Source organism: Lipophrys pholis (assembly GCF_963383615.2).
Source record: "Lipophrys pholis genome assembly, chromosome: 2".
In the NCBI taxonomy this organism is placed as follows: domain Eukaryota; kingdom Metazoa; phylum Chordata; class Actinopteri; order Blenniiformes; family Blenniidae; genus Lipophrys; species Lipophrys pholis.
In genome coordinates, this window is record NC_137636.1 from 17,328,591 (window position 1) to 17,343,324 (window position 14,734).

General features: G+C 40.5%; 1 protein-coding gene across 2 annotated transcripts in view; it reads right to left on the reverse strand.

Moving 5' to 3' along the window:
- The window catches only part of hipk3b (homeodomain interacting protein kinase 3b), a 39,743-nt gene that overhangs the window by 7,040 nt on the left and 17,969 nt on the right, over positions 1 to 14,734 (reverse strand). For both annotated transcript variants that reach the window (XM_080458207.1, XM_080458206.1), the window contains exons 3-9: positions 9,281 to 9,404; positions 4,935 to 5,054; positions 3,733 to 3,819; positions 2,383 to 2,567; positions 2,127 to 2,286; positions 366 to 489; positions 148 to 269 (exon numbers count right to left, since the gene is read on the reverse strand). In XM_080458207.1, coding sequence (XP_080314333.1) covers positions 148 to 269; positions 366 to 489; positions 2,127 to 2,286; positions 2,383 to 2,567; positions 3,733 to 3,819; positions 4,935 to 5,054; positions 9,281 to 9,404 — 922 coding nt within the window. The remainder of the gene's footprint in view (positions 1 to 147; positions 270 to 365; positions 490 to 2,126; positions 2,287 to 2,382; positions 2,568 to 3,732; positions 3,820 to 4,934; positions 5,055 to 9,280; positions 9,405 to 14,734) is intronic.

The window sequence follows — 14,734 nt, forward strand, 5'->3', positions numbered from 1 at the left end:
ATCAGTGAAATCTCTTGAGGTTTATTTTAATTTCTATGTTCTCGCCAAAAGAATTCAGCTATGAGATTCTTTTGTATCAGTGTTTGTTGTCCTGTCATTCTAACTAACACAAGGGATCTTCTAACTGAACGCATGCAAGCCCCTTACCTGTGTGATGACTCCGGGTCTGATCTGTATGGGCTGGATTGATGGTGCTTGAGTGACTAGAGGCACAGACGCCTCCATTCGAACAGAGTAGCCTGCTGGTTTGGCTGTATTGGGTGGGATGCCTGCAGGGGGCAGTGGAGAGAATTTTGTTTTTGAATATTCAGTTTAATCACTAGGAAGAATGATGGAAATAGTGAAAGAAGACTTAAATGTTCTACCTTGAATGGTCGGGGGGCACAGAATAAGCGCCTGCTGAAATGACTCATTGCATCCAAACTGACTGCTTTGTGTCTGCAGTGGAATCCCAGGATGCATCACTGAGGGTGCAGATGGAGCTAGTCCCTGTAAAAGAATAAATATCACTTAAGAGGACTTTCTTGATCTGTAATAAGATGTGGTTTGTATACATCTTATAACTACTGGACTGATTCTTAGATTTAAACAAAGAAAAAAAAAAAACACCCCCCCAGTCTTCTGCAGTTCACCATCAAATTTGTGCCAAAAATACACAGAAATAATTAAGACCTTCCATGTAGGGAAAGCTGAAATTATCTTGAAAAATGGAGTGAGAAACACACATTCATTGCCCATTTTTACTGACAATTTCATAGTAGTTAAATAAAATTTAAAGAAGTCAATCTGGTCATTACATTAAAAAGCCAGCAGGTGGCGACATTCTTGTCAAATGAAGCTTGTTTTGCAGTCAGAATACACTGCACAGAGAGACCAAGAGCATAGTCCGTTAGATTAAGACAACAAAAATCTGCTTCATCAGTGAAAGGACAAAGGTTCTCTTGTCATTTATCACTACTGTAACCATAACAGAAAAATCTCCAATTTCAGAGCGTTCAACCAGGACATATTCAAGGTCTACTTGTTAACCAATCAAATTCATGAAAAATAAATAACAGTCCTGAGAAGACTCTAGCCCTGTTCTCAAGATGTTGATATTCGACACCCTTTAGATTATCCAACTCAATACCTGAAAAACTGCAAGCTGATAGCTACCTTTGTGAAACCATTAATTAATCCAGTATCACCAAGGTTGCATTTGTTTTAAAAGTATAATAGACATTAGGTTATTAACTTGCTCTTTGAGACAGGCCTGGGGGATAAACAGCTGAGCATGTGCTTCAGCACTCATGCAGCGCTCGTGCCTGGGTATAATCACATTTACTGGATAACGAGAACTAGGGTCATATTGTTCCTCTGCAGCTCTTGCATGCAGCCCAGCCCCAATACACACCATGGAAAGCACAAAGCAGGCTTTCAAATAGAAAATACTAAAACAAAAAAAAAAAAAAAAAACAGTTTCCTGTAAAAATTCTCAAGATGTATCTCATTCTCAGCAAATTTAACAAATGAATAAGTATGCTTTTATCCGATTCACGGGTGAAAGGATTTAGAAACACCTAAGAATACATTTTCAAGAACATGTAGTGTTGTCACCATGACTTAAAAATGTCGCCTATAATCATTTGCCAGGTGTCACACTCAGTAATAATGTTTCTGAACAAGCAGTTGTTTTACATTGTAAAGATCCAAAGCCCCCCCCCCCTCAAAAAAAAAGGTCAGTTCCTTTTTCTTTCCTCAGCAACAACAAGGATTTGCACTGCTGCATGACCTCAGAAAAATGACGTGATTTTGTTGCCATGACAGCAGTGGTAGGACGCACTAAGACGGGCAAGTTGGCATACAAAAAGGCAATAAAGCAAGGAAATTGTTTACATGATCTGTCTTGACAAAAGTAAATGGATGGAGGAACACACTGTGCGACAAAACCTCCAACAGCCAGTGAACGCTCAGTGAAGTGTTCTGATCTATTTTTATCAATAAATGCTTCAGGCAAAAGCAAAAAATAAATAAATAAAATTGCTTTTACTTGATCATTTTAATTTCTTCTAAATGTTTTATGACCCCAAACAAATCATCATTATGCACACGCATTGCACGGTGATACAAACTGACAATTGACTTACTTGAGCGTGGACTGCGGCCATCTTGCTGAAAGGGTGGTTGGCTGAGGCAGCAGCGGTTGTAGTTACAGGTCTGACGAACGGACCTTTGTTTCTGTTGGCAGCCTCATATGCGGTGGGACGCGTCCAACAAACATCCATGATGTGGAAACATGACTTCACACTACGGACAAGAGGAGCGACACGGAGGTGTTCAGGTTTACGTGGGCGATTCAAAGTGACAACACGTCTGGAAACCGGTTTGAAGAAGTGAACCCACTGGTTGCTGTGGGGAAAATCAAGCAGGTGCTGCATCGTCACAAATGGGTGGCTGAGAGCTTCGGCCGGAGCAATCCTCTCCTCTGCATCAATCAACAGCATCTTCTTCAGCAGGCCCACAAACTCCCGACGGTCCGCCTTCTCTGCCACCAAGTCACAACCTTCCAGATTCATCATTAGGTTCACCTGGAATACAAACGTTTAAGATGACTTCTCAAGATAATCTTATATATCTTAAAAAAATAAAAAAATAAAAAAATAAATAAATTTTATTTGACAATTCAATATGAAACATTTAATAAAGAAAATATTTTTTCACATTTGACGTGAATACAAGTGCATCAAACTATACAACAATTTATGACTGAAAACGATGAGCAAATAATAATAAACATGATCGATATCAATATAGTTTAACTGCGGTTACGTGGACCATTAGTTATCAGATCGAACACAGAAGCCAAATAAATATATAAACACTTCAGTGTGATTAGAATGATGTGATCTGATCTGATTGAAATCTCAATCAGACTGGAGGAGAAGATAAGATCATGTTTCTGACCCCATCAGAGGACTGTTGTACACGGTTAAATCTTTGTGATCACGTTATGTCTGTTATGTAATGTAACGTGACACTGCTGGTATTTAAAAAAAAAAAAAAAGAGAGTCTTATCTCTTCCTGGTCATAGTCTGAACAAGGGCAATGTTTATGTGGAGGCCGTTTCAAAAGCAAAACTCAAAGAAACACGACAAGCTTGAATGATCTAGTGAACAAATTGGTCGTCTATACAGACAGGCCCTCCCGGTAAAGTGGATGTGGAATGCTGTGTGCGCGTCACAAACAGTGGAAAGCAGGATGGTGTTGTCTTTGCATTTCATCCAGGTGAGAGGAAAAGACATTTAGCCTCTTCTCTGAGTGCCTCGGTCAGTACATGAACTCCTTCAATTGCTTTGAGGAAACATGGAATTGAGCCACTGACCGAATATCCTTGATACATATAAAGTAAATTCAGTGTTCATTTAAACAAGACAATCTCATCTCTCAGTCAGAAGGAATGTAATCCGATTGTCCATGTAAGCACAGCTATAGAAAATCTGAAGAACATCAGCTTGTTCAGTGACTGAAACCTGAACCTTAATTTCTTGTTTTAAGTTGAGTTAAAGAAATTATTGAGAGGAAGTTAAAGTCACTCCTTTCTTCAACAACATATGTTCTCTCTACTTTCTTTAAACAGCTGTCAGTTGTGCTTCCTCTTTCAAAGACCCCATAGGCTATAACCTCCAAGCATTTACTGCCAAGCTTCCTCTGAACTCCCATTTAGTACATTGTGGTCCAAGCAGCTGAACATACGTGCGCTATGTCATCCAAACAGCTGAAGATGTACTTCCTTGCTTCCTTTGACTTCATTCCCGTCTCCGTCTCATGCTCATCTGTTGACTGTAGAATAAGACAACGTTTCGTGAGGACATGTCTGTGTCTCAATAATGGTATGATGTCTTTAAAAATGATGTTTCCATAATCCGGCTCATTCATGCTGAGAGGAATAAAGAAAACCCTTCTAGTTACACTTTCAGGTATGAAAATGGTGATACAACAGGTTCTTTTAATGATAATATTTCTCCACCTTTGGTACTTGTTTGAAATCTACAAACATGCTCCATGCAACAATGTTCTCATTCTTATCTTAACTTTCATGACTATAGTGGATTCATACCTGTATGCCACATCAGATTCGTTGTGTAAATGACCATTGTAAACATGACACATTCCATCTCTGAGTGCAAATACACCTAATCTGCAAATCTGCATAATCACTGCTACAATCATTACAGACGATGTTACACAAGCTGCCCTTCATGTCAGGAAATGTTCAGTAGCAAAGTTTATTTGTTAGCAAGGGACCTACAAAATCCAAGCAAGTAAGAAAATAGGCTGTAGCAAGTGCTGTAAATGTGTACGGCCTATGGGTCACACTGTCACCAAACTGCAGAAGGAATGTCCGATATATATTTAAATGTTATCGAACAGCATCAAAAATAAATTATAAATACAAGTAATTGTGATATCGTGGTTTCTGAATTAGAAATATTTTTATCATTCAAACTGCAGACTTAAATATAACACATGAATACAGACAGACAGATATAATTTATGTTATATTAAACATCTCTAAATTGCTTTAAACAAAATGAAAACAAACAAGTATTTTTTGGGCGACAAACGTAGGTATAAATTACAGTAGTCATTGCACAGGAACTATAGATCAGGATTGGAGAGCTTTTAAGCTTTGTCTGTGTCTGAGAAAAGATTAAAAATTTAATAAAAAAATGGGAATGTGGTAATTTATCGTAAACGACTTGTATAAACAAATCTGTTCATGGGAATGCTTCTTGCATGAGGCTCAATGTTTAACCACAAGGAATGAAATACTTTTGGCCTGAGTTATAGCAGACCTGTGATTATTTACCTTTAATTTAAACAAGGATAAGGTTAGGCAGTAAAATAGGCAATAATAGCATTCCTCATATCTGAACTGTGTGAAGATCACCTACCTTTAGTCTCCATACTGCATAAGGGGAGTCGGACTCTTTGCAAAAGAACCGAGTTGTTTTTGTCCCTGTGTTCAACAAATGTTCTCCAGGCAAACCTTGTGTCTGAGAAATGTAGCGAATCTGTGGGAGAAAAGAAAACAAGGGGGGGGGAAGCAAAGAAATCATGAACTCAATGGACAGAAAAACCGAGTAGCCATTGAAATAAACAAGGTTTACTAAACTATTGCGTGACAAATTGTCTGTCGCATTGACATGTTCATTATAAATACAGATTCAAAGAAGGCTGCTTTTCTACTTGACCAAGACTAATACCTCTGCAGCACTCTTAAGCATTAATGATCAAATCCAAGGTGACACACAATGACATCACAGTATCACGTCTCTCATAGTTGCTGTGTGTGGATGTGTTGGATGTGTGCATCGCGGGAACAGCTGCCAAGACCTTAAAGATGGCACATTTCTGTGAAATGCCTACGCCCCCCCCCCCCCAAAAAACAACCCAGCACTGAGCATAGCCTGCACTGATGATCGCTGAAAGATGTCGGGGTCTGTTTGTGCCAACTCTGATAACAAGGCTCTCCTATGGTCTCGATGCCAAATGCTTTCCTGTGCCACGACGCCTGTCAGTCACAAGCTGCAGGGCAAGAACGTCGTACACAGGTTTATGAGAGGAGAGCGGTGAGAAGCCTGGTTGACGTCAATCACACCCGAGTGTTAAGAACAACAATCATTAGAGATTCAGTGGGGCGAAGAGAGAGCAAAGAGTGGCACTGAGAGAAAGATGGGAATTGTTGACACGTTTTCATATATAGCATTTAACGGAATGAAATAGCATTAACTTAACAATCAGTGAAACACGGAAAGGCACAAGAGACAAACGTGCACGCACACAACTTATCGTCTTTTGTTGAAATATAAACACTGTCTGTTTGTGTGACTGTCCAATGCCATGTGTTTGTTGGGATTAGCGCTTCCCTTCACTCGTATTTTCAACAGGCTGATTTAGGTGTCTCATATAGTTGCTCCGATTGCAAAGAATTCAGTGTGGTCGACACCATAACCAATTCTAAATTCAGAAGTCTACCCTGAAAGTTCACTGCCTGAATTCCCTTTATTTTCCCTACCCACAATACACTGTTGCTGTGCTGTCCTGCAGTTCCACAACACCACATAAACAGCCAGACTCAAAAAACGGCGCCAGTGTGTGTGTATGGAAAAATTCTTCTGACTGGAAAAACCCTTATTTTTCCTTGAAGGCGTGTCACCGCAGAAAGCTCACAAACCAGTGAGATCACCAGTGCACAGCTTCACAAAGCGACTATCTAGCGAGCCCAGGCCTGCTGGAGAGAAGACACGAAGCAAAATGTGCCATTATTCAACGGCAGCCCAGGTAGCGGTATATGCTTTATAAAGACTCATTTCAACATAATTCCTCAGTATAAGAAGTATCTGTAACCCCCACCCCGACTCATACGCGCCTGTGGCACAAACAAATCATTCACATTTGAGACACTAGGGTACAATTTGTACCAGATTACAAAGAGAACTATTTCCTTCTGCAGCCTTGACACTTCTCACGGCCTCGAACCCAAATAGTTTTATACTTTCACCGACTTGACCTTATCCTCTTATTCTTGCAGCTAGTCAAAGGCTAATTGGGAAAAAAAATAAAATCCCAATCTGCAATTCAATTCACTACAATAGTTTCACTTTCATAGTGTACTAAAAAAAAAAACTCCGGACAGAAAGCATCAAAAGGGCAATAACAAAGGTCAGGAAATTACTGGCATGTGAGTAAGAGTGACATCATTTTGACTAATCGTGGGCAACACTAACAACTTTCTGACTGTACTGGGAGGTTTGTCACAACAGAGACACGAGTGGCCTCATGTGCAAGTGAAGTGAAAGACTCGAAGGGAATGAGGTAAGAGGAGGAGGGGTGCAAGAAGGAACGAAGTGGGGAGGAGCCAGAGTTATAAATACAATATGCTGTGTGGGTTGCAACAAGACCCCATGCAGAAAGATAAGAAGAAAAGAGGGGATGAAGGTGTGCATGCGGCTCAGTCAACACCGGCCAAATCAACCAGTGACCCCTGCATGATACCTCACACCAGTAGTCAGCTGCTTCGCTACTTACTAGTCAGTTAGGCCCAGTGGTGGCACTTTACCATCAATTATTATTACAGCTGTCATCTGTTATGAAAATCGAAGAAAAAAAATCATCTAGAATGCTTGGGAAAGAACAGTAAAAGTTGGCATATGTTGTGACACCCAGCTCTTTTAAGTCTTCCATATGGGTGGGTTGTTTACTAAATAAGGTTGAATGAATCACTCTACCTCTGGAGGTGATTTACTGTGACTCGTGATGAAAATTACAGACTAACTGATGACTACATAACTGGACAAAAAAACATTAAATCCTCCATTACATTACATACTGGTGTGCAAAGTCAAAACAGCTGTTATTAAAGATTTAAAAAAAAAAAAGACTCAAACTATGTCATCAGGTGGACCAGGAGAGGCAAATTGGCAAGTATAATAATTAGGGGAAAACTTTTAGATACAAGAGCAAAACAGCTAAACTCAGAAGTAAAGAACTGTCATGAGCAACATCCTGTGCCACACTGCACAAACACTCTTTACATTGCATTTGGTGTCAATCACTATCAATCATTGCTTTTTAGATTTCAATTACTAATTTATCATATTATTGAATCTCTTAATTTTAATAATTACTTATTCAGATTGTATTGCTGTTGTGATCTAACTGAATTTTTAATATTAGTTTTATTATTACACTGTGAGCTGCTGGAAAACCTTGAATTTCCCCCCTGGGAGTTGAATGGGGTATTTTCTACTCTACTTTATAATATTCTATAATCAGTGTGTCCAGATATCTGCCACATTTTTAGATTCTCGTTTCCTTTCCGCTAATAATCTTCCTTTTTATTTCATAGTTTCTTATACTCCCCATCCCTGCCAGCCTCAGGCTCCCCAGCTATCCACTCATCACCAAATCAAGTCTAAGTAGTCCCATGCCAAATGAAGGCGGTCCCTCCCAGATATCTCTAAAGCAGCTTTGCAGCAAGCTGACTGGCTCCTACAAAAACAGATTTATCATTTTTAGACTGGTGCTGCTGCACTCAAGTCAGATCTCTTTCGGAGGTGTTGAGTTATTTCTCCTGCCTCAGTCCTGTGGAGAGCGAAAAATGATGCCAGGACATAAAAATACCGTGGTAGGAGTGCAGTGGGGTGGAGTGGTGTAATGCAGGGTGCTGCATGGGGCAGAGAAGAATCTGACCGAGGCTCAGTTGGCAGGCTTTGAGCAGATAGGGCCCCGGGGCAGGGAAAAGCCGCTCAACATAAGCCCAGATCAGTCTACTCCTGGGAAGACACAGTCAGGGCTCCACTGGGAGGGGAAGGCATCCAGCAGCTTTTAATAGACAGACTATCAATCACAAAAATATGCCCTTCTGCTCACCATCATGGACACCAGCTGATTCAATCCTTGGGGCCATGATGCCATCAAGAAAACAGCATATCCAGCACTTTCTTTTCCTGTACAGCCCTAATGCCATCACTATTTTCCCTTCAATGCATAATTGGACTATTGTCCTATATCCCAAAGGAGTCCTCACCCTCTTAACCCTGCAGCCATGCAATACAAAAAATCTGTTTAGTACCAATGGAACAGCATCATGTTGAAATCTCACACAGGTTTTTTTCTTCTCTGTGACATGTTGCATTCTTGCAGAAGCTTCAAACCATCTGTCGTGAACTCTGCAGATGAATGCCCCACTATGTATTTTACTCTTTACTGCCCTCAATTTGAGAACTTTATCCAAAAATGCAGTGGATTAGGAATTATACAAACTTGAGCAGTGAGTAACCTGAAGGCCAGTCTGTAATAGAAAGCTGAATGACACTGCAGACATATACAAACCCAACGAACTCTGTGGGTCGCTTTGATCTGAAAGTATAGGGAATAATGGCAAAATAGGAAGGAAAACTAAAGGGGAAAACAAGAGAGTGTAGAAAGCCATGAGTTATGTGACGAGTTAATGATGGATGAAAGGTAAATGTTAGGGAAATAACTGATGGAAGGAATACAAAGAGGGGAGACTCATTTAAAACCGAAGTCCTAGAGAAAACGGTTTACATGTGGGGATGGTACAGAGGAGATGATGAGTCAGAGAAGGTAAAAGTACAAGTAAGAGATCTTAGATGGAATTTGAAAGGTTGGCAGGAGGCGCACAGGAGGGATGGAGGAGGCAGACCTCCCCTCAAGCGTTGAGGGCCGAGCCAACGGCTGTTACAACTTGAGTGGTGAGAAAACGGTTGTTTACCTGGTCATACTCCAGGGCCCCAGGGTAAAGAGGCCAGCCCAGAAAAAGCTCAGCTATCACGCAGCCTAGGGACCACATATCTATGGCTTCACAAAACGGCAATCCCAAAATAATCTCTGGAGCCCTGTGGAGCAGAAAACAAACAAACGTCAGTATACAGAGGCACACTCCACATATTTAAGATTGATGCATTTATAACTTCTGATCGAACACGTATAAACATATTTATCATCTTTGAATAAAACTGTTTAAGAAAAATCTAATAACTTCTCATTTCAGAGAACCAGCTGGCTCTAGAACACAAGCTTCCTGTTTTACAGACAATGACAATTTTATGTCAAAATAACGTCTTGGATTTCACTCATGACTCTGCTCATGCATGTATTGTTTTGGTTTTTTGGCTCAGTGAAAAGAGTCTGATGTCTTGAACAAACAAACATCAAGTCTTGGCAATTTCATGAATTTCCAGATGATGGCTTGTCATATGGGATTTTGCGGTACATGTGTAACAGGGCCAAGTGTCTTTGTAAAGAATGTGTTGTGCGTGTACTGGATTCGCCAACCGTCAGCAAGCTGTGCTAGTGGGTTAGCAGGTCAGCCAGGCGGGGATCAGAGCTTTGACAGGCTGGGTCTGCTCGAGGCTGATAGAAAATAAGAAGCGCAGTCACTACTTCTTTGCCTACTTGCTGGCTCGGTGTTACCCTTTCATAGTAACACATCAAAGCAAAGCCTAGTGGTGACGCAGACCTGTCAGCACCAATATAGGTAAGACACACTGATGGTCAGGAAGTGTGTGTTTGGGACACACCCGAAAGCCCTTGAACTTGACAGAGCATCGACAACATGAAGTGTTCGGAGCCCTTTAGTCTGACACAAGACCTCCATCTCGTCAAAATCAATAAGACACCAGGACTATATGAAAACTGCACATGAAATCTAAATATTTATTTTTATATGTGTATGGAAACATATGTCAAGAATGTTAGGGGGAGATAAAAGTGTCCCATTGGGTTCCAGTGAGGGTAATGTGGCAAGACACGTGTGTTACCACCTATTTCATGTGTTAATGGGTAGCGAGAGATAATTTAAGAACAATGTTCACTAACAATGACATAAAACATATACTGGAAACATGCTGTGATATTTATTTCACCATCAAATATATCTTTACTGCTTACAAACATGACAGAAGTGCTCAGAATAACTCAGCCCTCAGATTATACTGGTGAGAAACTTGAGTCATGGGGATCCATTTCACTTCCGCTCAGCAAGCACAGGAGACATACCCTCACGGAACAATCCAGAGGACTGAAATAATGTAAAGAGTGCCTGAAGATCCGATGTCCAGACATTCTGCTCAAGTGCCATACCAAGTTTGCTGTTCTACGGAACTCCACATACCAACGAAGGCAACCGTGCACTTTCGAACTGGAGATATTTAAGGGGCTCCAGCTGACTGGTTCCCCGTGACGTCTCGGGAGCCATATGGGATTAAAGCGTGCGGGACATATAGACTGCAACAGTAAACCCAAGACCTGCTAAATCAAGATTTAGACCAATTTATAACTTAGCGAAAACAATTGCGAGGAACAGGTGCTGCAAGAGTCGACACAGCATCAGAAAAGCAAGCAGGCAGGTATGCCAACTGTTTCCGCCTCAAGCACATGACCTATTTGTAAGGAAAATGTTTTGTTGTTTCAAGTCACTTGTCAATACATAATTGCTTAAGTCATAAATAAAATTTGGGAGGCAACCCTGTAATCAAAAATGGATGCTTTTGTTCCCCAGAATAACCACAGCAGCAGCCATTTGCTGCATCAGTTTACACTCAACCTGATCAGCCAATATAATCACAAGAGCATCTTTATTCATCGATAAGCTGATTTGATGAACAAACCTCTAAAACTGATCTCTAAATTACCTGTTAATATTGTGATACAAATATGGTTTACTGCATTTTTCTTTTCCCCAATGAGAAATACAATGTGTCAGCATGGACTGACTGGATGGAAGAGCAGTTCAAATTTGACAGCATGATATATCTCCTAGATAGCCCTGGGCAGTCTCGTATAATCTTGCAGCATAGACAAATGCATCAACCAAGACAAACATGTTAATAAAAGCATGTGGCATTGGTCGTCACAGATATCAAAAACTCGACAGACATCAAGAAAACACTGAGCAGGGTATTCGTGCATTATTTCATGTCTTTCCCCTTCTTTGTTTGCCACAGATTCTGCAAAATATTGCCTTGGAAAACGGTTGCATTGTGTCATTTCCTTTATTCTGTATGTCTTTGTTAGCTTTTCCAATTGAAACAAAAATAGCAGAGCTTCATGTGCAAAGTCAAAATGAAATGAAATAAAGACAGTAAAACAGAGGATAACAGGGGTCTATCTTTGGTGCTGGATGTGGGGATCGGGCGGTAAGTGGAAGTTGCTATGGTTGCATGGCTCCAGCTCCATCAACGCAACACATGCATCGCTGTCATTCTATGAAACCAAACCTGTTTTCCATTCTGAGGAGATGACGTAAATGGTGATGGGCCTGTGAATGCACGAGAAGCTGAGGCCTCGTGATTCTTCACTGCCACATGTGAGATCCGCATGAGAAACAGACACAACAAAAAGCAAGGTGACATGCAACTATTCTGCCTCAGGGTAAGTTCATGATGCACTTCGGCATCAGATGACACAAAAGAATAATCAAACACAAACACTGAATGAACAGTTGTGATGTCAGAAATCAGACACAACCCCAAACGCAAATGTCATTTTATTTGCAATGTTCCTAAGCCTCATAAGCAACCCCTGGACATACAAGGATAATTACAAAGCCAGCTGAAGTATTTCAACCGAACAAAGGACAAACAGATCAATGCTACATGACCACACATCTTCTTAAATACAGTCAAGCTGCTTGTAATACCTTGGTGTGCCGCAAATGTTTCAAAGTGAAACATGTTTATCCTCAAGCCAAAAGGTAAAAAGGTTCACATCAGGTGTGTTGACAGATACCACTGCACTGCGTGAAAATGAATGACTGCGTGAGGCGTGAGTTGTTCTTTCTTTTCTCCAGCTCAAAGGTTTCCACCACCGTACCGTGTTATCAGTGAAACACACCTTTAAAAGGTAGTAATAGAGAAGGGAACATACTTTCTGAACCTGCCAAAACTAATGCCAGACTTCTTCTTTTTTTTTTTTTTTACCCCGAGTTATCTCCAGTTAATTTCGGGTTTTGTAATATTTCCATCAGTGCTTATCAAAAAAAAAAACCCCACAAAGTTCATGATTGATTTTCTATATACTATTTTATTCAACTGATTTTGTGCAACATGTAACTTTTGGATCGAGCAAGGTCACAATAGAACAAGGACGGACTGAATTAAAACATTTTCTGCTCAGTTGTCTTTATGAAAACAAACCCTAACATGAAATGCTGAGCACAGCAGCCACCGCAGGCCTCACACAAGCGTACAACTGAGCCAAATCTACTCTGCCCACACTGCAGGTACCACAATCAGCAACAATTTCTAAATGAAACTCAACCCGGCTTTAGCAACAGCAGGATGGTCTCTCTATATTTAACAGCTCCTTTGTTGATGGGCTTTGATCGATGAAAACAAGATCCTGGTCGGTTGGTGACGTTGCCTCGAACAGCTGTTTCCCTTCAGTCCATTCATCGCTTCCCTTCCTCTCACTGCTTGACTCTCAATGTTGCCTTGCACTAGACCATCTTTGTCACTTTGTTGAACTAACACAACCATGATCCATGGCAGATTTACAAAGCACATGGCATACTAGTCAACTCTACCGCTTACCCAGAAGTGTGGAAGATGTCAATCATTATAATCATGCAGGATCTTCTATCATGAAATCGCATCAGGGTGTGGACACATAGTAAAATATGTGTCCTTAACATAGCCTGCATTTGCATGTGCTCTTAATTTATAAATTCACTGGGCTGTTTTTTTTTCTTTTCTGTTTGTTTTAATCTCCAGCTGGTGTAGCGACGTAGCAATAATAGTTTCCAAAGTGCTGAGTGAGCTCTCGCTAAACCAAACAACACAGTGCCAAGGATCTCCCCATCCTCATAGTAAGATCAACAGCTTTGCAGCAGTGAAGAAAACCCACTGTGGTGGAGTTTCATAATTTGTTTTGAGTGAGAACTGCAATTTAACTAAAAAGGTGAAAGGGTTTCTTTCTTTAAGCTTGACAAAACACATAGAAATCATAAAGAGTACAAGCCCTGCTGTTCCAAATCTACACAAAGAAAAAATTTCTTCTTTTTTTTTTGTACTTCTTCTGTTTACACAAATCTTCTTTTCAACACCGGATATGGCGGAAAAAGAGAAATTAACTCCATCTCCACGTGTTATTCATAGCCATTATCTCACACTCCAGAAATAGTCCTCTGATCCACCCTGCTCTGTCTGAACCCAGTGTAAAGTGGCATCAAACTCGCTTGGAGAGAACCACAAATAAGGGTGTCACATTGGTGGAGGGGGAGGGCAATTTTTTCCTGGAGCTAAATCTTTCTGACACAGAATTTCATTTGGGCTGCACCGCCGTTGGCGCGTGTGCAACCACAAAAAAACATATATATATATATGACAACACAGTTACTCCATGATGGAAGAATGGAGCCTTACTGAACGCCTCTTCCAGGAACAGTAATTCCACACAGTCACAGTGCATCCTGCATTATTCAGTGGAACACATAGGAGTGCAGCCAAGGGCGGATGGAGCGCTTGCACTCTGATCTGCCCAGACCTTAGATTAGAGATACAAGACTTTAGACACGTTTCACAGCTCCTCAATGTGCTGACATGGAGTCTGTATTTATGAAAGCTTTTTTAAAAAAGGAAAACAAAACATTGAGAGGTGTTAGCGCTCTGTTGCATTTTATTCTAAAAGTGTGGAGCTAAATCGAGGCCAAATTGGCTGTTCATTTCGGGGGTGGAGGCGGGGGGGGGGGGGGGGGGGGGATGTCAAAAACTAGTGAATATGTGTTTATGTTTTCAGATTAGGATCTTATTTTTTTTTGACATTTAAATCCTGTTTTCAGTTTTCCAATTTAGTTTTTTCACCTTCAAAGGGGGGGGGGGGGGGGGGTCAAAAACTAGTGAATATGTGTTTATGTTTTCAGATTGGGATCTTATTTTTTTTTTACATTTAAATCCTGTTTTCAGTTTTCCAATTTAGTTTTTTCACCTTCAAAGGGGGGGGGGTCAAAAACTAGTGAATATGTGTTTATGTTTTCAGATTAGGATCTTATTTTTTTTTTACATTTAAATCCTGTTTTCAGTTTTCCAATTTAGTTTTTTCACCTTCAAAGGGGGGGGGGGGGGGGGTCAAAAACTAGTGAATATGTGTTTATGTTTTCAGATTGGGATCTTATTTTTTTTTTACATTTAAATCCTGTTTTCAGTTTTCCAATTTAGTTTTTTCACCT